The sequence below is a fragment of the Coregonus lavaretus genome, assembly GCF_964263955.1.
Source record: "Coregonus lavaretus genome assembly, chromosome: 34".
Classification (NCBI taxonomy): domain Eukaryota; kingdom Metazoa; phylum Chordata; class Actinopteri; order Salmoniformes; family Salmonidae; genus Coregonus; species Coregonus lavaretus.
This window is the reverse complement of record NC_140021.1, coordinates 10,998,157-11,025,818: the sequence shown is the minus strand read 5'-3', so window position 1 is coordinate 11,025,818 and position 27,662 is coordinate 10,998,157. Positions and strand designations below refer to the sequence as shown.

Below are 27,662 nucleotides of genomic sequence, written 5' to 3'. Positions count from 1 at the left end.
AGTGGTAAGGCTAGAAAGCATAGCTGAGCAGTGGTAAGGCTAGAAAGCATAGCTGAGCAGTGGTAAGGCTAGAAAGCATAGCTGAGCAGTGGTAAGGCTAGAAAGCATAGCTGAGCAGTGGTAAGGCTAGAAAGCATAGCTGAGCAGTGGTAAGGCTAGAAAGCATAGCTGAGCAGTGGTAAGGCTGGAAAGCATAGCTGAGCAGTGGTAAGGCTAGAAAGCATAGCTGAGCAGTGGTAAGGCTAGAAAGCATAGCTGAGCAGTGGTAAGGCTGGAAAGCATAGCTGAGCAGTGGTAAGGCTAGAAAGCATAGCTGGACTGTAGCTTATTTTCCCAATACCTTAATCTCTCTGCTGTCTTCTACTACTGCATGGCCCACTTGGTCTGGTCTGGACGGGTCACAGTTGTATGCCCAGCCTCACTAACCCTGTTTCGAAGAATAGTATTGTGTGTTTGTTAGTGTGTGCTAATACGTCTGGCCCAGTGACTAGCTGTGTGTGTATATATCTATGTCTCCTTGCATTGTGTGTATGCTTATAATACTTACAATAGTTATAACTTACAAAATGTAGAAAACGTGTCTGTAAATACATCCATTATGTAAGTACAGTGTGTGTCATATATCATATGTATTGTGGGTTTCCTGTGCTTCCTGTGTAACAGTGTGAGGAGTCACCATGCCTCTGGTGAAGAGGAATATCGACCCGCGCCACCTGTGCCGGGGGGAGTTGCCAGAGGGCATCGGCAGTGAGCTGGAGTGTGTGATGAACAACACCCTCTCCTCCATCATCCGCCAGCTCAGCAGCCTGAGTAAGATACACACACACACAACACACAGAACACACAGAGCAGAGAGCACTAACCACACACTACATAAAACTTGTAAAGCATGTTATTCATAGGTGTCTATGTGGGGAAGAGGGCAATGACATACAGTGAGGGAAAAAAGTATTTCATCCCCTGCTGATTTTGTACGTTTGACCACTGACAAAGAAATTATCAGTCTATAATTTTAATGGTAGGTTTATTTGAACAGTGAGAAACGTTTACTGTTATATCCTGTCATAAAAAGTATCTTATCACTATCTATCTCATAGTCACCATGCTGCAGTGCTGTTTGACATTGTGAGAAGACCTGATGATGTAGTGATGTCTAAGCAGTGATTGATTTGTCAGTGAAACAGGATCAGGGCTAGAGGTCTCAAGGTCAAGAATAGACTCACACCGTCATCCGACACCCACAGGAGGAGGGAGGGGGGAGGGGGGATGGGGGAGGAGGGAGGGGGGAGGGGGGAGGGGGGAGGAGGGAGGGGGGGGGAGGGGGGAGTACAGTATGCTATCCTGTTGAAATAATTCTCAAAATTCTATTCATCCGGACGTGTGTGTACATTTGTGTTTGTGTGTACCAGTAGCGGTGCGTGGGTAGAATCAATGGGGAAGCTAAGTCAGGGGAAAAAAAGCCATATTACAACCTATGTTTTGTAATAATTGCATTGTTTGCTCTATAACCTGTTAGGTCATATGCCTTCACACCGTGATATATAGGCCTAAAGGCCGAGACAATAAGAAAAAACACAGTGGCAGAATAAATTCAACCACGTCTTTGTTTCATCACAAAACCGGAGAGCAACCTCTGTCCGGTGAAGTCCACAAAGCATATTACATGTAACAAACAGTTACATGACCTACAGCATGGTCAAGAAAGTTAATGTTTCTGATATTTTCGGACTACTAAACAACTATTGATTTAGAACCACTGAGAGTTACTGCAAGTCTCAAAGTTAAACAGGAGCTGCCTCCACTATTCCAGCACCATTTCAACTTCAACATTTCAACATCATCAAATCACCTATGCTTAGTCTAATACAGTGACAACTAAAAGATACAAAAAAGTATTTAGTCCAATCAACGTAAGCTAAATGTGTAATATATGTGGCTGTTCATGGTTCTGATTTGTGTGTGTGTGTGCGTTCGTGCAAGTAGAAAAAACATGTTGACACCCTACTTGTAGAGAAAAGCCAATGCCATCCTCCTCTCTTTCATGTTGACGAAACGGCCTATGACTCTGTCATACAGTTATTGCTTTTATTTTTTGTTGTCCTAGGCTACCTGGCTAAAATGCTTGCTCGCTAGCCTAACTTCCTTTCATGGGCAACGTTAGCTAGTTAACATTAGCCTTCTACATCTAGCTACAGATTGAACTTCCATCCTCTTAGTCCAGGGCACAATGTATTTTATGGTTGGATCAGAATCCCCGTTATAATCATTGCCAGTATGGAGAATTAAGTAAAACCACAAGTCCAAATCCCTATCTTCATCCATGGCTAATTTAGGAAAGGGCCAATTTTAGCTAGCTAGCCACCGGAGGACAACAATACAACGAGATGCAACAATTCAAGTTGTTTCTGTCTATTACTTATTTCTCTGTGATAGGAGTGAAGCCAAATCCAAATTGGCTTCCCTTGACACTTTTTTTTGGTCCGCTAGGACCATTCACAGTTGAACTCGCTCAGTTTAGCTCAACGCTGATTGGCTATTATCTTATATTTATTTTATCAAGGAAGGCCAAATGCTCGCTGTCTTCCCTTGCATTCAATGCTACTGGCAGCAACAATGTCATACTCTTTATGGCCAGACGGAATCAGATATGTAGATGGCCGACACATACAGAGACAGAAGAGCGCTGTTTCGCTCGCTTGGATGCTTTCTCCGGTGAGATACATTCAGCCTTAGCCTTGCGAATTGAAGGAAGATTATGAAAACACAGAGATGAAAGATGCTTTTTTTGGTCCATTTTCTTGTCAATTTTTGGGGGAAGCCTGGCTTCCCATGAATACACACCACTGGTGTGTGCTGTAGTATAACAGCATTAAACAGAGTGACTATGACTTAAGGGGTTATAGCCTGAATAACCCTGCTGCCCCCATGACACATGCCAAAGCAAGTGAAATAGATAATAAACAAAAGAGAAATACTCACTCACTCTTTCTCTGTCATTGGAGTTTAGCATTTATTGGGATGACTCTTGTACTGGAGGCAACTAATCACATTTTAACCCTAAGCTTAACCTTAACCACACTGCTAACCCTAATGCCTAACCCTAACCTTAAATTAACACCAAAAAGCTATTTTTTTAAATGACTTTTTACAATTTAGCCAATTGAGCCAAAATCGCTCAGTTCTGCCTCCAGGACAAGACTCATCCCAATAAACATCAACCTGTTTGGTCATTTTTTACTTTACCTTTATTTAACAAGGCAAGTCAGTTAAGAACAAATTCTTATTTACAATGACGGCCTACACCGGCCAATGCCGGACGACGCTGGGCCAATTGAGCGCCGCCCTATGGGACTCCCAATCACGGCCGGTTGTGATACAGCATGGAATCGGGCCCCGTGTAGCTCAGTTGGTAGAGCATGGCGCTTGCAACGCCAGGGTTGTGGGTTCGTTTCCCACGGGGGGCCAGTATGAACAAATAAAAATAAATAATGTAGGCACTCACTAACTGTAAGTCGCTCTGGATAAGAGCGTCTGCTAAATGACTAAAATGTCAAATGTAAATCGAACCAGGGTGTCTGTAGTGACGTTTCAAGCACTGAGATGCAGTGCCTTAGACCACTGCGCCACTCGGGAGCCCACATTGTGATTGTTCCTGTGGTGGGAGTGGGCCTTTCAGCAGCAGCTGTGTGAGTTAAATATAAACAGAGAGAGGAAGGCTAAGCTAGAGCCTTATCTCTGCCCAAAATCTGTCCAGGTTAAACAGATCATTAATTATGAAGCAAGCGAGGAGTTTCTGTATGGGGGGCAATGAGAGAGGGTCAAATTGATAACCATAAATTGCTATTTTGATACATGAGGCTTATTTGATCTAATAGAAGTTTGGTAATGATTAGGTTGTTACCAGTGTACTGATATAAGTGTGATGCACGTGACATCCCGGCAACTTTGAGAAAGAACACTTTATATTGGAGTTGTCCCTGTTGAAATGGTATATGTATAATCATGAGGCTAGCGTAGCATCTCACACTCCATTGAACATTTACATTTACATTTACATCATTTAGCAGACGCTCGTATCTAGAGCGACTTACAAATTGGTGCATTCAACTTATGATAGCCACTTCTTTTTTTTTTATGGAAGGAGGTAGAAGGATTATTTTATACTATTCCAGGTATTCCTTAAAGAGGTAGGGTTTAAAGTGTCTCCGGAAGATGGTCAGTGACTCCGCTGTCGTGGGGGAGCTTGTTCCACCATTGGGGTGCCAGAGCAGCAAAGAGCTTTGACTGGGCTGAGCGGGAACTGTGCTTCCGTAGAGGTAGGGGAGCTAGCAGGCCAGAGGTGGATGAACGTAGTGCCCTCGTTTAGGTGTAGGGTCTGATCAGAGCCTGAAGGTAAGGAGGTGCCGTTCCTCTCACAGCTCCGTAGGCAAGCACCATGGTCTTGTAGTAGATGCGAGCCTCAACTGGAAGCCAGTGGAGTGTGCGGAGGAGCGGGGTGACATGAGAGAACTTGGGAAGGTCGAACACCAGACGGGCTGCGGCGTTCTGGATAAGTTGTAGGGGTTTAATGACACAGGCAGGGAGCCCAGCCAACAGCGAGTTGCAGTTATCCAGACGGGAGATGACAAGTGCCTGGATTAGGACCTGTGCCGCTTTCTGTGTAAAGTAGGGTCGTACTCTGCGAATGTTGTAGAGCATGAACCTGCAGGATCGGGTCACCACTTTGATGTTAGCGGAGAACGACAGGGTGTTGTCCAGGGTCACGCCAAGGTTCTTTGCACTCTGGGAGGACACAATGGAGTTGTCAACCGTGATGGCGAGATCATGGAGCGGGCAGTCCTTCCCCGGGAGGAAGAGCAGCTCCGTCTTGCCGAGGTTCAGCTTGAGGTGGTGATCCAACATCCACACTGATATGTCTGCCAGACATGCAGAGATGCGATTCGCCACCTGGTTATCAGAAGGGGGAAAGGAGAAAATTAATTGTGTGTCGTCTGCGTAGCAATGATAGGAGAGACCATGTGAGGATTTGACAGAGCCAAATGACTTGGTGTATAGAGCGAATAGGAGAGGGCCTAGAACTGATCCCTGGGGGACACCAGTGGTGAGAGCATGTGGTGCAGAGACAGATTCTCGCCACGCCACCTGGTAGGAGCGACCTGTCAGGTAGGACGCAATCCAAGAGTGAGCAGTGCCGGAGATGCCCAACTCGGAGAGGGTGGAGAGGAGGATCTGATGGTTCACAGTATCAAAGGCAGCGGAATGGTCTAGAAGGATAAGAGCAGAGGAGAGAGAGTTAGCTTTAGCAGTGCGGAGAGCCTCCGTGACACAGAGAAGAGCAGTCTCAGTTGAATGACCAGTCTTGAAACCTGACTGGTTTGGATCAAGAAGGTAATTCTGAGAGAGATAGCAGGAAAGTTGGCTAGAGATGGCACGCTCAAGAGTTTTGGAGAGAAAAGAAAGATGGGATACTGGTCTGTAGTCGTTGACATCGGAGGGATCGAGTGTAGGTTTTTTGAGGAGGGGTGCAACTCTCGCTCTCTTGAAGACGGAAGGGACATGGCCAGCGGTCAAGGATGAGTTGATGAGCGAGGTGAGGTAAGGGAGAAGGTCTCCGGAAATGGTCTGGAGAAAAGAGGAGGGGATAGGGTCAAGCGGGCAGGTTGTTGGGCGGCCGGCCGTCACAAGTCGCAATATTTCATCTGGAGAGAGAGGGGAGAAAGAAGTCAAAGCATAGGGTAGGGCAGTGTGAGCAGGACCAGCGGTGTCATTTGACTTAATAAATGAGGATCGGATGTCGTCAACCTTCTTTTCAAAATGGTTGATGAAGTCATCCACAGAGAGGGAGGAGGGAGGGGGAGGAGGAGGAGGATTCAGCAGGGAGGAGAAGGTGGCAAAGAGCTTCCTATGGTTAGAGGCAGAGGCTTGAAATTTAGAGTGGTAGAAAGTGACTTTAGCTGCGGAAACAGAGGAAGAGAATGTAGAGAGGAGGGAGTGAAAATATGACAGGTCCGCAGGGAGTCTAGTTTTCCTCCATTTCCTCTCGGCTGCCTGGAGCCCTCTTCTGTGAGCTCGCAATGAGTCGTCAAGCCACGGAGCAGGAGGGGAGGACCGAGCCGGCCGGGAGGATAGGGGATATAGAGAGTCAAAAGATGCAGAAAGGGAGGAGAGGAGGGTTGAGGAGGCAGAATCAGGAGATCGGAGGGAGAAGGATTTAGCAGAGGGAAGAGATGATAGGATGGAAGAGGAGAGAGTAGCGGGAGAGAGAGAGCGAAGGTTGCGACGGCACATTACCATCTGAGTAGGGGCAGAGTGAGTAGTGTTGGAGGAGAGCGAGAGAGAAAAGGATACAAAGTAGTGGTCGGAGACTTGGAGGGGAGTTGCAGTGAGATTAGTAGAAGAACAGCATCTAGTAAAGATGAGGTCAAGCGTATTGCCTGCCTTGTGAGTAGGGGGGGACGGTGAGAGGGTGAGGTCAAAAGAGGAAAGGAGTGGAAAGAAGGAGGCAGAGAGAAATGAGACAAAGGCAGACGTAGGGAGGTTAAAGTCACCCAGAACTGTGAGGGGTGAGCCATCCTCAGGAAAGGAACTTGTCAAGCTCATTGATGAACTCTCCAAGGGAACCTGGAGGGCGATAAATGACAAGGATGTTAAGCTTGAATGGGCTAGTGACTGTGACAGCATGGAATTCAAATGAGGAGATAGACAGATGGGTCAGGGGAAAAAGAGAGAATGTCCACTTGGGAGAGATGAGGATTCCTGTGCCACCGCCGCGCTGACCAGATGCTCTCAGGGTATGCGAGAACAAATGGTTAGACGAGGAAAGAGCATTAGGAGTAGCAGTGTTTTCTGTGGTAATCCATGTTTCCGTCAGCGCCAAGAAGTCGAGGGACTGGAGGGTAGCATAGGCTGAGATGAACTCTGCCTTGTGTGTGTGTGTTTGTGACAATGTCAGAACTATGAAGAGAGGTCAGATTTAAACATTCTGAACCTCTCTTCCTTTCTTCCTCTACATATTTTTCCAGTGGTCATCCTGTGTGTGTGTGTGTGTGTGCGTGCCTCTGACACACACAACTTAGTGTTGTTAAAGCGTATTGACGCCTGACCTAAACAGACGTGTTCTTGCAAAGACTGATTGTTGTGGATTTTTCTTCTAGGACCTCACATGACAACAGTGATGCCCTGGTCTATTTCTTAGTTCAGTTTGTTACCAGGAGAATGGTAGAAATGTGTCTTTGATAGTCCCATTCATCAAGTCCATCTCAATTGATTGCGTCTACCAGTCTGACTTTAATGTAATTGCTGTCTTTAGCGATGGCTGTATCTCCCGTTGTCTGGTTGATGCTTGGTCCTGTTCAAATCTGCCTTCTGTCGTCATAAACAGAACAGTTACTCTATAGTTTCCTCAAAGTGCAGTGCACAGTGTGCTGCACACTGTATGCATCATTTAGTACACCAGAATGTTATGCTAACCACACACGATCCGTCTGTCTACCCTTGTACTGCAGGTAAACATGCAGAGGACATATTTGGGGAGTTGTTCAACGAGGCCAACACGTTCTACCTGAGAGCCAACTCCCTGCAGGACCGCATCGACCGTCTGGCTGTCAAAGTCACCCAGCTGGACTCCACTGTGGAGGAAGGTAAGACAGGGGTTAGAGGTCACAGGAAACAGGAAGTGGTGTCATTACTGGTTGCCACGGTAATGTGAGGTCCTTTGCATTAGGGAGTTACGTCAGGTGTGGAAAAATTGCTGAAACTGAGGATATACAGTGCATTCGGAAATTATTCAGACCCCTTGACCTTTTCCACATTTTGTTACGTTGCAGCCTTATTCTAAAATTGATTAAATTGTTTTCTTTCCTCACGAATCTACACACAATACCCCATAATGACAAAGCAAAAATAGTTTATTTGAAATGTTTGCAAACTTATAAAAACAAACAAACTGAAATATAACATTTACATAAGTATTCAGGCCCTTTACTCAGTACTTTGTTGAAGCACCTATGGCAGCGATTACAGCCTCAAGTCTTCTTGGAGTTTGACGCTACAAGCTTGGCACACCTGTATTTGGGGAGTTTCTCCCATTCTTCTCTGCAGATCCTCTCAAGCTCTGTCAGGTTGGATGGGGAGCGTCGCTGCACAGCTATTTTCAGGTCTCTCCAGAGATGTTCAAGTCCGGGCTCTGGCTAGGCTACTCAAGGGTCGTTGTCCTGTTGGAAGATGAACATCAAGAATCTCTCTGTACTTTGCTCCGTTCATCTTTCCCTCAATACTGACTAGTCTCCCAGTCCCTGCCGCTGAAAAACATACCCACAGCATGATGCTGCCACCACCATGTTTCACCATAGGGATGGTGCCAGGTTTCCTCCTTTGCATTCAGGCCAAAGAGTTCAATCTTGGTTTCATCAGACCAGAGAATCTTGTTTCTCATGGGCTGAGAGTCCTTTAGGTGCCTTTTGGCAAACTCCAAGCGAGCTGTCATGTGCCTTTTACTGAGAATTGGCTTCTGTCTGGCCACGCTACCATAAAGGCCTGATTGGTGGAGTGTTGCAGAGATGGTTGTCCTTCTGGAAGGTTCTCCCATCTCCACAGAGGAACTCTGGAGCTCTGTCAGAGTGACCATCGGGTTCTTGGTCACCTCCCTGACCAAGGCCCTTCTCCCCCGATTGCTCAGTTTGGCCGGGCGGCCAGCTCTAGGAAGAGTCTTGGTGGTTCCAAACTTCTTTCATTTAAGAATGATTGAGGCCACTGTGTTCTTGGGGACCTTCAATGCTGCAGAAATGTTTTGGTACCCTTCCCCAGATCTGTGCCTTGACACAATACTGGAGCTCTACGGACAATTCCTTAAACCTCATGGCTTGGTTTTTGCTCTGACATGCACTGTCAACTGTGGGACTTACCAAATAATATCCAATAAATTGAATTTACCACAGGTGGACTCCAATCAAATTGTAGAAACATCTCAAGGATGATCAATGGAAACAGGATGCACCTGAGCTCAATTTCGAGTCTCATAGCAAATGGTCTGAATACTTATGTAAATAAGGTATTTCTGTTTTTTATTTTTAATACATTTGCTAAAATTCTGTTTTCACTTTGTCATTATGGGGTATCGTGTGTAAATTCATGAGGATTTGTATTTATTTAATCAATTTTAGAATAAGGCTGTAACGTAACAAAATGTGGAAAAAGGGAAGGGGTCTGAATACTTTCCGAATGCACTGTATAAATCCTTCTCTCACACCCTGTCTGTCCCCCTCTCTTTTCTCCCATATCTCCCTCACCTTCTCTTTCTCTTGGTCCTCTCTCTGTTTGTCCTCCCTCCCTCCCTCTCTTGTTTGTTCTCGCTCTCTCTATACCCTTATTTTTCTCCCTGTTTGTCCTCTCTCTCTGTCCTCAGTCTCTCTGCAGGACATCAACATGAAGAAGGCGTTTAAGAGCAGTACTGCCCAGGACCAGCAGGTGGTATCCACAAGGAGCGTTCCCATCCCTGTCAAGGAGATGTACAACCTGAGTGACAAACCTCCACCCCTCAACATCCTCTCCAAATATAGGTGGGGTATCTCCCCCTCCCTTTCTATGATCTGTCTAACGTCTCCTACCCAGGGCAGTCTAAACTCAGAGTCAAATACCTCAGCAGATCTGTCTAACGTCTCCTACCCAGGGCAGTCTAAACCCAGAGTCAAATACCTCAGCAGATCTGTCTAACGTCTCCTACCCAGGGCAGTCTAAACCCAGAGTCAAATACCTCACCAGATCTGTCTAACTTCTCTACTACCCAGGGCAGTCTAAAATCTTGTTTTGTAGTCTCATAATGGAATGTTGTGGACTTCATTTCTCATAAACCCTGACCCGTGTTTGCCCTTTGACCCTGTAGGGATGACCACAAGGAGGGGCTGAAGTTCTACACTGACCCCTCCTACTTCTTCGACCTGTGGAGAGAAACGATGCTGCAGGACACGGAGGACAAGAGGAAAGAGAAGAGGAAGAACAAAGTAATCTCTAAAATTCCCTATCTTTCTTTCTTTGTATCTCTTCCTCCTTCTCTTTCTCTCCACCTTTCTCTTCCTCCCTTTCTCCACTAATATGTCTCTCCTCTCAGGAGCAGAAGCGTTGTGTGGACGGGACGTTGCAGAGGGAGGTGAAGAAGGTGCGTAAGGCTCGGAACCGTCGTCAGGAGTGGAATATGTTAGCCCTAGATAAGGAGCTGAGGCCTGACCACCGCCACACACACTCCCTCCACCAAGGGGCCACCTCCGAGGGATCACTGTCCCCTGAGATGAGGTCAGTCCAAACACACACACAAACTTACATTATGATGAGATGAGGTCAATGAAAAGTTTACACATTAATACATTTGCATTTATAAGATAACATATGAAATGTAAAAAAGTATGGAATAATTACTTTTCTGTATAATACTTTTCTGTATAGATTCTATGATAGTTTAGTCTCCCTCTGCTGTTCAGGGAGAAATTACGGTACTCTTACTCCCCCTGCTGGCCATTCTGTAACGTTTTCTCTTTCCATCTCCCTCCCTTTCGATCTCTCCTAGGGGTCTTGGGCCTGACCACCACCAACGCCACTACCCTAACTCAACCAACCATGCTAGTCACGCCTACACATACTCCGGCCCACCCCCGAGTCTCCTGGCTGCTCAGCTGGCTGCCCAGGGACATGCCACTCTGGACAAGGACTATAGGGGAGCAACCGTGGCCTACAGGGGAGGCACCCTGGGTCGCCCCCACAATGCTCCACCCCCTCCCCCACCCACTGAGAACTTGAACGGATCTCTGCCACCTGTGGACTACAGGTCAGCAAGTGCACAGACACACACATACATAAACCATGGCAGACAGACAGATGCGTAAATGGACACTCAAATAAACATTCAAATGTGCACACAGACACACACACAAACCCACGTGTACTCTTTTGTTGTCACTCTAGGGTTTGGGTGAGTCTTGTGTCAGGGGAAATCTGATCTGATGACGAACAACAGGCTTTATTCTCTCTGGGACTAAGCCTTAGGCTTTGAGTCTATACTGTCACCCATACAAACCGAGTACTGTACTGGTGCACTCAACTGCCTTGGTCTTGGCATGACTCCCCTATAAACTCTGTGCAAATAATGCCATCATGTTTTTTCATTCTTCTTCACTTGTCAGAGGATGTTAGTATGACATCGCTATAAGTTAGATGTTTTTGTGGAGGGGCAGGTAAATGTGATGCTTTCTATTTCTGAAATGGTTATGATGATTATTACAGTATAATGCCATGCCCACCGTCTCACTCTCTCTCTCTCTCTCTCTCTCTCTCTCTCTCTCCCTCTCTGCCTCTCTACCTTCTCTCCCTCTCTCTTTCAGTATGATGGAGGGATATGGAAACGGCCCTCCTCCCACTCCTCTCATGCCATCGGCACAATCTGCCTTTGCCATGCCCCCCGGAGGCCCACTTCCTCCTCCAGGACCAATGGTATCAGCCGGTGGCTATGACCCGGCCCCACCAGCACTCGCTGGGTCCCTGGTGGCTCCACCTCCCCCGATGCCTCCGCCCCCTCCTCCAGGCTCTTCCTACTCTACCACTCTCAAGATGTCCTCCATGCCCCACAACGCCCAGCCTGTTAATGATGCTCGTAGTGATCTGCTTGCTGCCATACGCATGGGTAAGAGTGTGTATCTCTATCTAACCCACCTGTCTCTGTGGCAGGGGTATTGTGTGTGTCTGTGTGCCTGTGTGTCTGTCTACCTGTCTGTGTGTGTGTGTGTGTCTGACTAACTTGACTGTGGGCAAATACGTTTTGCATCGCCTGGTGCCCCGGGTGGGTGGAGATTTCATTTTAGGACCAATGGAATGAGACAACTGTGCCCACCCGGGGCCCCGGGCCATGCGCAACAAACTTGCCTTTTCTGTCTGTCTGACTGACTGGCTGACTGTGTCTAACCTGTCTCTCCCTCCCTGTATCTAGTTGAATTGTGTCTGTGACTAACTGTCTCTTCCTGGCTGTAGGTATCCAGTTGAAGTGTGTCTGTGACTAACTGTCTCTTCCTGGCTGTAGGTATCCAGTTGAAGTGTGTCTGTGACTAACTGTCTCTTCCTGGCTGTAGGTATCCAGTTGAAGTGTGTCTGTGACTAACTGTCTCTTCCTGGCTGTAGGTATCCAGTTGAAGTGTGTCTGTGACTAACTGTCTCTTCCTGGCTGTAGGTACCAGTTGAAGTGTGTCTGTGACTAACTGTCTCTTCCTGGCTGTAGGTATCCAGTTGAAATGTGTCTGTGCCTAACTGTCTCTTTCTGGCTGTAGGTATCCAGTTGAAGTGTGTCTGTGACTAACTGTCTCTCTTCCTGGCTGTAGGTATCCAGTTGAAGTGTGTCTGTGTCTAACTGTCTCTTCCTGGCTGTAGGTATCCAGTTAAAGTGTGTCTGTAACTAACTGTCTCTTCCTGGCTGTAGGTATCCAGTTGAAGTGTGTCTGTGTCTAACTGTCTCTTCCTGGCTGTAGGTATCCAGTTGAAGTGTGTCTGTGTCTAACTGTCTCTTCCTGGCTGTAGGTATCCAGTTGAAGTGTGTCTGTGTCTAACTGTCTCTTCCTGGCTGTAGGTATCCAGTTGAAGTGTGTCTGTGTCTAACTGTCTCTTCCTGACTGTAGGTATCCAGTTGAAGTGTGTCTGTGACTAACTGTCTCTTCCTGGCTGTAGGTATCCAGTTGAAGTGTGTCTGTGCCTAACTGTCTCTCTTTCTGGCTGTAGGTATCCAGTTGAAGTGTGTCTGTGCCTAACTGTCTCTTCCTGGCTGTAGGTATCCAGTTGAAGTGTGTCTGTGACTAACTGTCTCTTCCTGGCTGTAGGTATCCAGTTGAAGTGTGTCTGTGACTAACTGTCTCTCTTCCTGGCTGTAGGTATCCAGTTGAAGTGTGTCTGTGCCTAACTGTCTCTCTTCCTGGCTGTAGGTATCCAGTTGAAGTGTGTCTGTAACTAACTGTCTCTTCCTGGCTGTAGGTATCAAGTTGAAGTTTGTCTGTGCCTAACAGACTCTTCCTGGCTGTAGGTATCCAGTTGAAGTGTGTCTGTGTCTAACTGTCTCTTCCTGGCTGTAGGTATCCAGTTGAAGTGTGTCTGTGTCTAACTGTCTCTTCCTGGCTGTAGGTATCAAGTTGAAGTTTGTCTGTGCCTAACAGACTCTTCCTGGCTGTAGGTATCCAGTTGAAGTGTGTCTTTGTCTAACTGTCTCTTCCTGGCTATAGGTATCCAGTTGAAGTGTGTCTGTGTCTAACTGTCTCTTCCTGGCTGTAGGTATCCAGTTGAAGTGTGTCTGTGTCTAACTGTCTCTTCCTGGCTGTAGGTAACCAGTTGAAGTGTGTCTGTGTCTAACTGTCTCTTCCTGGCTGTAGGTATCCAGTTGAAGTGTGTCTGTGCCTAACTGTCTCTCTTTCTGGCTGTAGGTATCCAGTTGAAGTGTGTCTGTGCCTAACTGTCTCTTCCTGGCTGTAGGTATCCAGTTGAAGTGTGTCTGTGACTAACTGTCTCTTCCTGGCTGTAGGTATCCAGTTGAAGTGTGTCTGTGACTAACTGTCTCTTCCTGGCTGTAGGTATCCAGTTGAAGTGTGTCTGTGTCTAACTGTCTCTTCCTGGCTGTAGGTATCCAGTTGAAGTGTGTCTGTGCCTAACTGTCTCTCTTTCTGGCTGTAGGTATCCAGTTGAAGTGTGTCTGTGCCTAACTGTCTCTTCCTGGCTGTAGGTATCCAGTTGAAGTGTGTCTGTGACTAACTGTCTCTTCCTGGCTGTAGGTATCCAGTTGAAGTGTGTCTGTGACTAACTGTCTCTTCCTGGCTGTAGGTATCCAGTTGAAGTGTGTCTGTGACTAACTGTCACTTCCTGGCTGTAGGTATCCAGTTGAAATGTGTCTGTGCCTAACTGTCTCTTTCTGGCTGTAGGTATCTAGTTGAAGTGTGTCTGTGACTAACTGTCTCTCTTCCTGGCTGTAGGTATCCAGTTGAAGTGTGTCTGTGTCTAACTGTCTCTTCCTGGCTGTAGGTATCCAGTTGAAGTGTGTCTGTAACTAACTGTCTCTTCCTGGCTGTAGGTATCCAGTTGAAGTGTGTCTGTGTCTAACTGTCTCTTCCTGGCTGTAGGTATCCAGTTGAAGTGTGTCTGTGTCTAACTGTCTCTTCCTGGCTGTAGGTATCCAGTTGAAGTGTGTCTGTGTCTAACTGTCTCTTCCTGGCTGTAGGTATCCAGTTGAAGTGTGTCTGTGTCTAACTGTCTCTTCCTGGCTGTAGGTATCCAGTTGAAGTATGTCTGTGACTAACTGTCTCTTCCTGGCTGTAGGTATCCAGTTGAAGTGTGTCTGTGCCTAACTGTCTCTCTTTCTGGCTGTAGGTATCCAGTTGAAGTGTGTCTGTGACTAACTGTCTCTTCCTGGCTGTAGGTATCCAGTTGAAGTGTGTCTGTGACTAACTGTCTCTTCCTGGCTGTAGGTACCAGTTGAAGTGTGTCTGTGACTAACTGTCTCTTCCTGGCTGTAGGTATCCAGTTGAAATGTGTCTGTGACTAACTGTCTCTTCCTGGCTGTAGGTATCCAGTTGAAGTGTGTCTGTGACTAACTGTCTCTTCCTGGCTGTAGGTACCAGTTGAAGTGTGTCTGTGACTAACTGTCTCTTCCTGGCTGTAGGTATCCAGTTGAAATGTGTCTGTGCCTAACTGTCTCTTTCTGGCTGTAGGTATCTAGTTGAAGTGTGTCTGTGACTAACTGTCTCTCTTCCTGGCTGTAGGTATCCAGTTGAAGTGTGTCTGTGTCTAACTGTCTCTTCCTGGCTGTAGGTATCCAGTTGAAGTGTGTCTGTGTCTAACTGTCTCTTCCTGGCTGTAGGTATCCAGTTGAAGTGTGTCTGTGTCTAACTGTCTCTTCCTGGCTGTAGGTATCCAGTTGAAGTGTGTCTGTGTCTAACTGTCTCTTCCTGGCTGTAGGTATCCAGTTGAAGTGTGTCTGTGTCTAACTGTCTCTTCCTGGCTGTAGGTATCCAGTTGAAGTGTGTCTGTGACTAACTGTCTCTTCCTGGCTGTAGGTATCCAGTTGAAGTGTGTCTGTGCCTAACTGTCTCTCTTTCTGGCTGTAGGTATCCAGTTGAAGTGTGTCTGTGCCTAACTGTCTCTTCCTGGCTGTAGGTATCCAGTTGAAGTGTGTCTGTGCCTAACTGTCTCTTCCTGGCTGTAGGTATCCAGTTGAAGTGTGTCTGTGACTAACTGTCTCTTCCTGGCTGTAGGTATCCAGTTGAAGTGTGTCTGTGTCTAACTGTCTCTTCCTGGCTGTAGGTATCCAGTTGAAATGTGTCTGTGCCTAACTGTCTCTCTTTCTGGCTGTAGGTATCCAGTTGAAGTGTGTCTGTGCCTAACTGTCTCTTCCTGGCTGTAGGTATCCAGTTGAAGTGTGTCTGTGACTAACTGTCTCTTCCTGGCTGTATGTATCCAGTTGAAGTGTGTCTGTGACTAACTGTCTCTTCCTGGCTGTAGGTATCCAGTTGAAGTGTGTCTGTGACTAACTGTCTCTTCCTGGCTGTAGGTATCCAGTTGAAGTGTGTCTGTGACTAACTGTCTCTTCCTGGCTGTAGGTACCAGTTGAAGTGTGTCTGTGACTAACTGTCTCTTCCTGGCTGTAGGTATCCAGTTGAAATGTGTCTGTGCCTAACTGTCTCTTTCTGGCTGTAGGTATCTAGTTGAAGTGTGTCTGTGACTAACTGTCTCTCTTCCTGGCTGTAGGTATCCAGTTGAAGTTTGTCTGTGTCTAACTGTCTCTTCCTGGCTGTAGGTATCCAGTTGAAGTGTGTCTGTGCCTAACTGTCTCTTCCTGGCTGTAGGTATCCAGTTGAAGTGTGTATGTAACTAACTGTCTCTTCCTGGCTGTAGGTATCCAGTTGAAGTGTGTCTGTGTCTAACTGTCTCTTCCTGGCTGTAGGTATCCAGTTGAAGTGTGTCTGTGTCTAACTGTCTCTTCCTGGCTGTAGGTATCCAGTTGAAGTGTGTCTGTGTCTAACTGTCTCTTCCTGGCTGTAGGTATCCAGTTGAAGTGTGTCTGTGTCTAACTGTCTCTTCCTGGCTGTAGGTATCCAGTTGAAGTGTGTCTGTGACTAACTGTCTCTTCCTGGCTGTAGGTATCCAGTTGAAGTGTGTCTGTGCCTAACTGTCTCTCTTTCTGGCTGTAGGTATCCAGTTGAAGTGTGTCTGTGACTAACTGTCTCTTCCTGGCTGTAGGTATCCAGTTGAAGTGTGTCTGTGACTAACTGTCTCTTCCTGGCTGTAGGTATCCAGTTGAAGTGTGTCTGTGACTAACTGTCTCTCTTCCTGGCTGTAGGTATCCAGTTGAAGTGTGTCTGTAACTAACTGTCTCTTCCTGGCTGTAGGTATCAAGTTGAAGTTTGTCTGTGCCTAACAGACTCTTCCTGGCTGTAGGTATCCAGTTGAAGTGTGTCTGTGTCTAACTGTCTCTTCCTGGCTGTAGGTATCCAGTTGAAATGTGTCTGTGCCTAACTGTCTCTCTTTCTGGCTGTAGGTATCCAGTTGAAGTGTGTCTGTGCCTAACTGTCTCTTCCTGGCTGTAGGTATCCAGTTGAAGTGTGTCTGTGACTAACTGTCTCTTCCTGGCTGTATGTATCCAGTTGAAGTGTGTCTGTGACTAACTGTCTCTTCCTGGCTGTAGGTATCCAGTTGAAGTGTGTCTGTGACTAACTGTCTCTTCCTGGCTGTAGGTATCCAGTTGAAGTGTGTCTGTGACTAACTGTCTCTTCCTGGCTGTAGGTACCAGTTGAAGTGTGTCTGTGACTAACTGTCTCTTCCTGGCTGTAGGTATCCAGTTGAAATGTGTCTGTGCCTAACTGTCTCTTTCTGGCTGTAGGTATCTAGTTGAAGTGTGTCTGTGACTAACTGTCTCTCTTCCTGGCTGTAGGTATCCAGTTGAAGTGTGTCTGTGTCTAACTGTCTCTTCCTGGCTATAGGTATCCAGTTGAAGTGTGTATGTAACTAACTGTCTCTTCCTGGCTGTAGGTATCCAGTTGAAGTGTGTCTGTGTCTAACTGTCTCTTCCTGGCTGTAGGTATCCAGTTGAAGTGTGTCTGTGTCTAACTGTCTCTTCCTGGCTGTAGGTATCCAGTTGAAGTGTGTCTGTGTCTAACTGTCTCTTCCTGGCTGTAGGTATCCAGTTGAAGTGTGTCTGTGTCTAACTGTCTCTTCCTGGCTGTAGGTATCCAGTTGAAGTGTGTCTGTGACTAACTGTCTCTTCCTGGCTGTAGGTATCCAGTTGAAGTGTGTCTGTGCCTAACTGTCTCTCTTTCTGGCTGTAGGTATCCAGTTGAAGTGTGTCTGTGACTAACTGTCTCTTCCTGGCTGTAGGTATCCAGTTGAAGTGTGTCTGTGACTAACTGTCTCTTCCTGGCTGTAGGTATCCAGTTGAAGTGTGTCTGTGACTAACTGTCTCTTCCTGGCTGTAGGTATCCAGTTGAAGTGTGTCTGTGTCTAACTGTCTCTTCCTGGCTGTAGGTATCAAGTTGAAGTTTGTCTGTGCCTAACAGACTCTTCCTGGCTGTAGGTATCCAGTTGAAGTGTGTCTTTGTCTAACTGTCTCTTCCTGGCTGTAGGTATCCAGTTGAAGTGTGTCTGTGTCTAACTGTCTCTTCCTGGCTGTAGGTATCAAGTTGAAGTTTGTCTGTGCCTAACAGACTCTTCCTGGCTGTAGGTATCCAGTTGAAGTGTGTCTTTGTCTAACTGTCTCTTCCTGGCTGTAGGTATCCAGTTGAAGTGTGTCTGTGTCTAACTGTCTCTTCCTGGCTGTAGGTATCCAGTTGAAGTGTGTCTGTGTCTAACTGTCTCTTCCTTGCTGTAGGTATCCAGTTGAAGTGTGTCTGTGTCTAACTGTCTCTTCCTGGCTGTAGGTATCCAGTTGAAGTGTGTCTGTGACTAACTGTCTCTCTTCCTGGCTGTAGGTATCCAGTTGAAGTGTGTCTGTGTCTAACTGTCTCTTCCTGGCTGTAGATATCCAGTTGAAGTGTGTCTGTGACTAACTGTCTCTTCCTGGCTGTAGGTATCCAGTTGAAGTGTGTCTGTGTCTAACTGTCTCTTCCTGGCTGTAGGTATCCAGTTGAAGTGTGTCTGTGTCTAACTGTCTCTTCCTGGCTGTAGGTATCCAGTTGAAGTGTGTCTGTGTCTAACTGTCTCTTCCTGGCTGTAGGTATCCAGTTGAAGTGTGTCTGTGTCTAACTGTCTCTTCCTGGCTGTAGGTATCCAGTTGAAGTGTGTCTGTGACTAACTGTCTCTTCCTGGCTGTAGGTATCCAGTTGAAGTGTGTCTGTGCCTAACTGTCTCTCTTTCTGGCTGTAGGTATCCAGTTGAAGTGTGTCTGTGACTAACTGTCTCTTCCTGGCTGTAGGTATCCAGTTGAAGTGTGTCTGTGACTAACTGTCTCTTCCTGGCTGTAGGTATCCAGTTGAAGTGTGTCTGTGACTAACTGTCTCTCTTCCTGGCTGTAGGTATCCAGTTGAAGTGTGTCTGTAACTAACTGTCTCTTCCTGGCTGTAGGTATCAAGTTGAAGTTTGTCTGTGCCTAACAGACTCTTCCTGGCTGTAGGTATCCAGTTGAAGTGTGTCTGTGTCTAACTGTCTCTTCCTGGCTGTAGGTATCCAGTTGAAGTGTGTCTGTGTCTAACTGTCTCTTCCTGGCTGTAGGTATCAAGTTGAAGTTTGTCTGTGCCTAACAGACTCTTCCTGGCTGTAGGTATCCAGTTGAAGTGTGTCTTTGTCTAACTGTCTCTTCCTGGCTGTAGGTATCCAGTTGAAGTGTGTCTGTGTCTAACTGTCTCTTCCTGGCTGTAGGTATCCAGTTGAAGTGTGTCTGTGTCTAACTGTCTCTTCCTGGCTGTAGGTATCCAGTTGAAGTGTGTCTGTGTCTAACTGTCTCTTCCTGGCTGTAGGTATCCAGTTGAAGTGTGTCTGTGACTAACTGTCTCTTCCTGGCTGTAGGTATCCAGTTGAAGTGTGTCTGTGTCTAACTGTCTCTTCCTGGCTGTAGGTATCCAGTTGAAGTGTGTCTGTGCCTAACTGTCTCTTCCTGGCTGTAGGTATCCAATTGAAGTGTGTCTGTGTCTAACTGTCTCTTCCTGGCTGTAGGTATCCAGTTGAAGTGTGTCTGTGCCTAACTGTCTCTTCCTGTCTGTAGGTATCCAGTTGAAGTGTGTCTGTGACTAACTGTCTCTTCCTGGCTGTAGGTATCCAGTTGAAGTGTGTCTGTGACTAACTGTCTCTCTTCCTGGCTGTAGGTATCCAGTTGAAGTGTGTCTGTGACTAACTGTCTCTCTTCCTGGCTGTAGGTATCCAGTTGAAGTGTGTCTGTGTCTAACTGTCTCTTCCTGGCTGTAGATATCCAGTTGAAGTGTGTCTGTGACTAACTGTCTCTTCCTGGCTGTAGGTATCCAGTTGAAGTGTGTCTGTGCCTAACTGTCTCTTCCTGGCTGTAGGTATCCAGTTGAAGTGTGTCTGTGACTAACTGTCTCTTCCTGGCTGTAGGTATCCAGTTGAAGTGTGTTTGTAACTAACTGTCTCTTCCTGGCTGTAGGTATCCAGTTGAAGTGTGTCTGTGTCTAACTGTCTCTTCCTGGCTGTAGGTATCCAGTTGAAGTGTGTCTGTGTCTAACTGTCTCTTCCTGGCTGTAGGTATCCAGTTGAAGTGTGTCTGTGACTAACTGTCTCTTCCTGGCTGTAGGTATCCAGTTGAAGTGTGTCTGTGCCTAACTGTCTCTTCCTGGCTGTAGGTATCCAGTTGAAGTGTGTCTGTACCTAACTGTCTCTTCCTGGCTGTAGGTATCCAGTTGAAGTGTGTCTGTGTCTAACTGTCTCTTCCTGGCTGTAGGTATCCAGTTGATGTGTGTCTGTGCCTAACTGTCTCTTCCTGGCTGTAGGTATCCAGTTGAAGTGTGTCTGTGTATAACTGTCTCTTCCTGGCTGTAGGTATCCAGTTGAAGTGTGTCTGTGACTAACTGTCTCTTCCTGGCTGTAGGTATCCAGTTGAAGGGTGTCTAACTGTCTCTTCCTGGCTGTAGGTATCCAGTTGAAGGGTGTCTAACTGTCTCTTCCTGGCTGTAGGTATCCAGTTGAAGTGTGTCTGTGTCTAACTGTCTCTTCCTGGCTGTAGGTATCCAGTTGAAGTGTGTCTGTGTCTAACTGTCTCTTCCTGGCTGTAGGTATCCAGTTGAAGGGTGTCTAACTGTCTCTTCCTGGCTGTAGGTATCCAGTTGAAGGGTGTCTAACTGTCTCTTCCTGGCTGTAGGTATCCAGTTGAAGGGTGTCTAACTGTCTCTTCCTGGCTGTAGGTATCCAGTTGAAGTGTGTCTAACTGTCTCTTCCAGGCTGTAGGTATCCAGTTGAAGGGTGTCTAACTGTCTCTTCCTGGCTGTAGGTATCCAGTTGAAGTGTGTCTGTGTCTAACTGTCTCTTCCTGGCTGTAGGTATCCAGTTGAAGTGTGTCTAACTGTCTCTTCCAGGCTGTAGGTATCCAGTTGAAGTGTGTCTGTGACTAACTGTCTCTTCCTGGCTGTAGGTATCCAGTTGAAGTGTGTCTGTGACTAACTGTCTCTTCCTGGCTGTAGGTATCCAGTTGAAGTGTGACTAACTGTCTCTTCCTGGCTGTAGGTATCCAGTTGAAGTGTGTCTGTGACTAACTGTCTCTTCCTGGCTGTAGGTATCCAGTTGAAGTGTGTCTAACTGTCTCTTCCTGGCTGTAGGTATCCAGTTGAAGTGTGTCTGTGACTAACTGTCTCTTCCTGGCTGTAGGTATCCAGTTGAAGTGTGACTAACTGTCTCTTCCTGGCTGTAGGTGTCCAGTTGAAGGGTGTCTAACTGTCTCTTCCTGGCTGTAGGTATCCAGTTGAAGTGTGACTAACTGTCTCTTCCTGGCTGTAGGTATCCAGTTGAAGTGTGACTAACTGTCTCTTCCTGGCTGTAGGTATCCAGTTGAAGTGTGTCTAACTGTCTCTTCCTGGCTGTAGGTATCCAGTTGAAGTGTGTCTGTGTCTAACTGTCTCTTCCTGGCTGTAGGTATCCAGTTGAAGTGTGTCTAACTGTCTCTTCCAGGCTGTAGGTATCCAGTTGAAGTGTGTCTGTGACTAACTGTCTCTTCCTGGCTGTAGGTATCCAGTTGAAGTGTGTCTGTGACTAACTGTCTCTTCCTGGCTGTAGGTATCCAGTTGAAGTGTGACTAACTGTCTCTTCCTGGCTGTAGGTATCCAGTTGAAGTGTGTCTGTGACTAACTGTCTCTTCCTGGCTGTAGGTATCCAGTTGAAGTGTGTCTAACTGTCTCTTCCTGGCTGTAGGTATCCAGTTGAAGTGTGTCTGTGACTAACTGTCTCTTCCTGGCTGTAGGTATCCAGTTGAAGTGTGACTAACTGTCTCTTCCTGGCTGTAGGTGTCCAGTTGAAGGGTGTCTAACTGTCTCTTCCTGGCTGTAGGTATCCAGTTGAAGTGTGACTAACTGTCTCTTCCTGGCTGTAGGTATCCAGTTGAAGTGTGACTAACTGTCTCTTCCTGGCTGTAGGTATCCAGTTGAAGGGTGTCTAACTGTCTCTTCCTGGCTGTAGGTATCCAGTTGAAGTGTGACTAACTGTCTCTTCCTGGCTGTAGGTATCCAGTTGAAGTGTGTCTGTGACTAACTGTCTCTTCCTGGCTGTAGGTATCCAGTTGAAGTGTGTCTGTGACTAACTGTCTCTTCCTGGCTGTAGGTATCCAGTTGAAGTGTGTCTGTGACTAACTGTCTCTCTTCCTGGCTGTAGGTATCCAGTTGAAGTGTGTCTGTAACTAACTGTCTCTTCCTGGCTGTAGGTATCAAGTTGAAGTTTGTCTGTGCCTAACAGACTCTTCCTGGCTGTAGGTATCCAGTTGAAGTGTGTCTGTGTCTAACTGTCTCTTCCTGGCTGTAGGTATCCAGTTGAAATGTGTCTGTGCCTAACTGTCTCTCTTTCTGGCTGTAGGTATCCAGTTGAAGTGTGTCTGTGCCTAACTGTCTCTTCCTGGCTGTAGGTATCCAGTTGAAGTGTGTCTGTGACTAACTGTCTCTTCCTGGCTGTATGTATCCAGTTGAAGTGTGTCTGTGACTAACTGTCTCTTCCTGGCTGTAGGTATCCAGTTGAAGTGTGTCTGTGACTAACTGTCTCTTCCTGGCTGTAGGTATCCAGTTGAAGTGTGTCTGTGACTAACTGTCTCTTCCTGGCTGTAGGTACCAGTTGAAGTGTGTCTGTGACTAACTGTCTCTTCCTGGCTGTAGGTATCCAGTTGAAATGTGTCTGTGCCTAACTGTCTCTTTCTGGCTGTAGGTATCTAGTTGAAGTGTGTCTGTGACTAACTGTCTCTCTTCCTGGCTGTAGGTATCCAGTTGAAGTGTGTCTGTGTCTAACTGTCTCTTCCTGGCTATAGGTATCCAGTTGAAGTGTGTATGTAACTAACTGTCTCTTCCTGGCTGTAGGTATCCAGTTGAAGTGTGTCTGTGTCTAACTGTCTCTTCCTGGCTGTAGGTATCCAGTTGAAGTGTGTCTGTGTCTAACTGTCTCTTCCTGGCTGTAGGTATCCAGTTGAAGTGTGTCTGTGTCTAACTGTCTCTTCCTGGCTGTAGGTATCCAGTTGAAGTGTGTCTGTGTCTAACTGTCTCTTCCTGGCTGTAGGTATCCAGTTGAAGTGTGTCTGTGACTAACTGTCTCTTCCTGGCTGTAGGTATCCAGTTGAAGTGTGTCTGTGCCTAACTGTCTCTCTTTCTGGCTGTAGGTATCCAGTTGAAGTGTGTCTGTGACTAACTGTCTCTTCCTGGCTGTAGGTATCCAGTTGAAGTGTGTCTGTGACTAACTGTCTCTTCCTGGCTGTAGGTATCCAGTTGAAGTGTGTCTGTGACTAACTGTCTCTTCCTGGCTGTAGGTATCCAGTTGAAGTGTGTCTGTGTCTAACTGTCTCTTCCTGGCTGTAGGTATCAAGTTGAAGTTTGTCTGTGCCTAACAGACTCTTCCTGGCTGTAGGTATCCAGTTGAAGTGTGTCTTTGTCTAACTGTCTCTTCCTGGCTGTAGGTATCCAGTTGAAGTGTGTCTGTGTCTAACTGTCTCTTCCTGGCTGTAGGTATCAAGTTGAAGTTTGTCTGTGCCTAACAGACTCTTCCTGGCTGTAGGTATCCAGTTGAAGTGTGTCTTTGTCTAACTGTCTCTTCCTGGCTGTAGGTATCCAGTTGAAGTGTGTCTGTGTCTAACTGTCTCTTCCTGGCTGTAGGTATCCAGTTGAAGTGTGTCTGTGTCTAACTGTCTCTTCCTTGCTGTAGGTATCCAGTTGAAGTGTGTCTGTGTCTAACTGTCTCTTCCTGGCTGTAGGTATCCAGTTGAAGTGTGTCTGTGACTAACTGTCTCTCTTCCTGGCTGTAGGTATCCAGTTGAAGTGTGTCTGTGTCTAACTGTCTCTTCCTGGCTGTAGATATCCAGTTGAAGTGTGTCTGTGACTAACTGTCTCTTCCTGGCTGTAGGTATCCAGTTGAAGTGTGTCTGTGTCTAACTGTCTCTTCCTGGCTGTAGGTATCCAGTTGAAGTGTGTCTGTGTCTAACTGTCTCTTCCTGGCTGTAGGTATCCAGTTGAAGTGTGTCTGTGTCTAACTGTCTCTTCCTGGCTGTAGGTATCCAGTTGAAGTGTGTCTGTGTCTAACTGTCTCTTCCTGGCTGTAGGTATCCAGTTGAAGTGTGTCTGTGACTAACTGTCTCTTCCTGGCTGTAGGTATCCAGTTGAAGTGTGTCTGTGCCTAACTGTCTCTCTTTCTGGCTGTAGGTATCCAGTTGAAGTGTGTCTGTGACTAACTGTCTCTTCCTGGCTGTAGGTATCCAGTTGAAGTGTGTCTGTGACTAACTGTCTCTTCCTGGCTGTAGGTATCCAGTTGAAGTGTGTCTGTGACTAACTGTCTCTCTTCCTGGCTGTAGGTATCCAGTTGAAGTGTGTCTGTAACTAACTGTCTCTTCCTGGCTGTAGGTATCAAGTTGAAGTTTGTCTGTGCCTAACAGACTCTTCCTGGCTGTAGGTATCCAGTTGAAGTGTGTCTGTGTCTAACTGTCTCTTCCTGGCTGTAGGTATCCAGTTGAAGTGTGTCTGTGTCTAACTGTCTCTTCCTGGCTGTAGGTATCAAGTTGAAGTTTGTCTGTGCCTAACAGACTCTTCCTGGCTGTAGGTATCCAGTTGAAGTGTGTCTTTGTCTAACTGTCTCTTCCTGGCTGTAGGTATCCAGTTGAAGTGTGTCTGTGTCTAACTGTCTCTTCCTGGCTGTAGGTATCCAGTTGAAGTGTGTCTGTGTCTAACTGTCTCTTCCTGGCTGTAGGTATCCAGTTGAAGTGTGTCTGTGTCTAACTGTCTCTTCCTGGCTGTAGGTATCCAGTTGAAGTGTGTCTGTGACTAACTGTCTCTTCCTGGCTGTAGGTATCCAGTTGAAGTGTGTCTGTGTCTAACTGTCTCTTCCTGGCTGTAGGTATCCAGTTGAAGTGTGTCTGTGCCTAACTGTCTCTTCCTGGCTGTAGGTATCCAATTGAAGTGTGTCTGTGTCTAACTGTCTCTTCCTGGCTGTAGGTATCCAGTTGAAGTGTGTCTGTGCCTAACTGTCTCTTCCTGTCTGTAGGTATCCAGTTGAAGTGTGTCTGTGACTAACTGTCTCTTCCTGGCTGTAGGTATCCAGTTGAAGTGTGTCTGTGACTAACTGTCTCTCTTCCTGGCTGTAGGTATCCAGTTGAAGTGTGTCTGTGACTAACTGTCTCTCTTCCTGGCTGTAGGTATCCAGTTGAAGTGTGTCTGTGTCTAACTGTCTCTTCCTGGCTGTAGATATCCAGTTGAAGTGTGTCTGTGACTAACTGTCTCTTCCTGGCTGTAGGTATCCAGTTGAAGTGTGTCTGTGCCTAACTGTCTCTTCCTGGCTGTAGGTATCCAGTTGAAGTGTGTCTGTGACTAACTGTCTCTTCCTGGCTGTAGGTATCCAGTTGAAGTGTGTTTGTAACTAACTGTCTCTTCCTGGCTGTAGGTATCCAGTTGAAGTGTGTCTGTGTCTAACTGTCTCTTCCTGGCTGTAGGTATCCAGTTGAAGTGTGTCTGTGTCTAACTGTCTCTTCCTGGCTGTAGGTATCCAGTTGAAGTGTGTCTGTGACTAACTGTCTCTTCCTGGCTGTAGGTATCCAGTTGAAGTGTGTCTGTGCCTAACTGTCTCTTCCTGGCTGTAGGTATCCAGTTGAAGTGTGTCTGTACCTAACTGTCTCTTCCTGGCTGTAGGTATCCAGTTGAAGTGTGTCTGTGTCTAACTGTCTCTTCCTGGCTGTAGGTATCCAGTTGATGTGTGTCTGTGCCTAACTGTCTCTTCCTGGCTGTAGGTATCCAGTTGAAGTGTGTCTGTGTCTAACTGTCTCTTCCTGGCTGTAGGTATCCAGTTGAAGTGTGTCTGTGACTAACTGTCTCTTCCTGGCTGTAGGTATCCAGTTGAAGGGTGTCTAACTGTCTCTTCCTGGCTGTAGGTATCCAGTTGAAGGGTGTCTAACTGTCTCTTCCTGGCTGTAGGTATCCAGTTGAAGTGTGTCTGTGTCTAACTGTCTCTTCCTGGCTGTAGGTATCCAGTTGAAGTGTGTCTGTGTCTAACTGTCTCTTCCTGGCTGTAGGTATCCAGTTGAAGGGTGTCTAACTGTCTCTTCCTGGCTGTAGGTATCCAGTTGAAGGGTGTCTAACTGTCTCTTCCTGGCTGTAGGTATCCAGTTGAAGGGTGTCTAACTGTCTCTTCCTGGCTGTAGGTATCCAGTTGAAGTGTGTCTAACTGTCTCTTCCAGGCTGTAGGTATCCAGTTGAAGGGTGTCTAACTGTCTCTTCCTGGCTGTAGGTATCCAGTTGAAGTGTGTCTAACTGTCTCTTCCTGGCTGTAGGTATCCAGTTGAAGTGTGTCTGTGTCTAACTGTCTCTTCCTGGCTGTAGGTATCCAGTTGAAGTGTGTCTAACTGTCTCTTCCAGGCTGTAGGTATCCAGTTGAAGTGTGTCTGTGACTAACTGTCTCTTCCTGGCTGTAGGTATCCAGTTGAAGTGTGTCTGTGACTAACTGTCTCTTCCTGGCTGTAGGTATCCAGTTGAAGTGTGACTAACTGTCTCTTCCTGGCTGTAGGTATCCAGTTGAAGTGTGTCTGTGACTAACTGTCTCTTCCTGGCTGTAGGTATCCAGTTGAAGTGTGTCTAACTGTCTCTTCCTGGCTGTAGGTATCCAGTTGAAGTGTGTCTGTGACTAACTGTCTCTTCCTGGCTGTAGGTATCCAGTTGAAGTGTGACTAACTGTCTCTTCCTGGCTGTAGGTATCCAGTTGAAGGGTGTCTAACTGTCTCTTCCTGGCTGTAGGTATCCAGTTGAAGTGTGACTAACTGTCTCTTCCTGGCTGTAGGTATCCAGTTGAAGTGTGACTAACTGTCTCTTCCTGGCTGTAGGTATCCAGTTGAAGGGTGTCTAACTGTCTCTTCCTGGCTGTAGGTATCCAGTTGAAGTGTGACTAACTGTCTCTTCCTGGCTGTAGGTATCCAGTTGAAGTGTGTCTGTGACTAACTGTCTCTTCCTGGCTGTAGGTATCCAGTTGAAGTGTGTCTGTGACTAACTGTCTCTTCCTGGCTGTAGGTATCCAGTTGAAGAAGGGTCAGGAGCAGCAGGATCAGCAGGCTAAGAGGGAGCCTGTAGGGAACGACGTGGCCACCATCCTGTCCAGACGCATCGCCGTTGAGTACTCTGACTCCGAGGATGACTCAGAGCTGGAGGAGAACGACTGGTCCGACTAACACACACACACACACACACACACACACACACTCACTCACTCAAAAGCTGAAAAGCATATACACATGTGCACGTTCACATCCACAAACTAAGAACCACTAAAAGGTATGTGTACCAACACATAAACGTAAACAAACACTCACATACACAGACTCATACACTCCCACGTGTAGTAGGTATATTTATACAGTATATAAGCTGGGTGACCCTTGGTCACACGTAGCACTGCTGGGAGATCAGACTCCTGCATCAGCCGCTGAAGGATTCAGAACTGGAACACTAGGGGTGTATTCAAGATCCATACTGTCATGTTCAGCTGCTATACAGACACTAACTGCAACCGAACGTTCAATTCAATACTATTACCGTTAACATTTAAGAACGCTCATGCAACCCTCAGGGCATCTTGAATACACCCCAGGAGACCACAGTGTCTCTGTATAATATGTTAACCATAATAACACTAGTGAAGCCCTGTATGTGGCACCCCAGGAATGGGGACTCATCTCATGTATAGTAACTATCTTAAGGGCGTCACTTGGAGAAATGGCAACCTCCCCTTCTACTTCTCTTTTCTAATGTTTTTACTGAAACACTTATTAATAGTTCATCTGGGATGAGACAAGTTTTTAATGTGTAGATTATAGCAACTGGAGGAAGAGAAGTCAGTGTGGTCAGTGTGGACTGCGGTGGTCATGGTAGCGTTCAGAAGGAACAAATAGGAGAAAACATTTTTCAAAGCGTTTCCCAACTGTGTTCCTTCTGAACAATACAGGTGTGTGAGGGAGTGACCTGAGAGTGAGGCTGTATTCCATCAACCACACTAACACACCACTT

General features: G+C 46.7%; 1 protein-coding gene across 1 annotated transcript; it reads left to right on the top strand.

Moving 5' to 3' along the window:
• Positions 1 to 677: 677 nt before the first annotated feature.
• Positions 678 to 26,827, top strand: wasf3b (WASP family member 3b; the record flags this gene model as incomplete). Its single annotated transcript, XM_084151805.1, has 8 exons — positions 678 to 810; positions 7,506 to 7,640; positions 9,404 to 9,557; positions 9,881 to 9,998; positions 10,106 to 10,287; positions 10,559 to 10,816; positions 11,370 to 11,668; positions 26,670 to 26,827. The coding sequence occupies 8 exons, from the start codon at positions 678 to 680 to the stop codon at positions 26,825 to 26,827; spliced, it is 1,437 nt and encodes a 478-aa protein (XP_084007931.1).
• Positions 26,828 to 27,662: the final 835 nt, after the last annotated feature.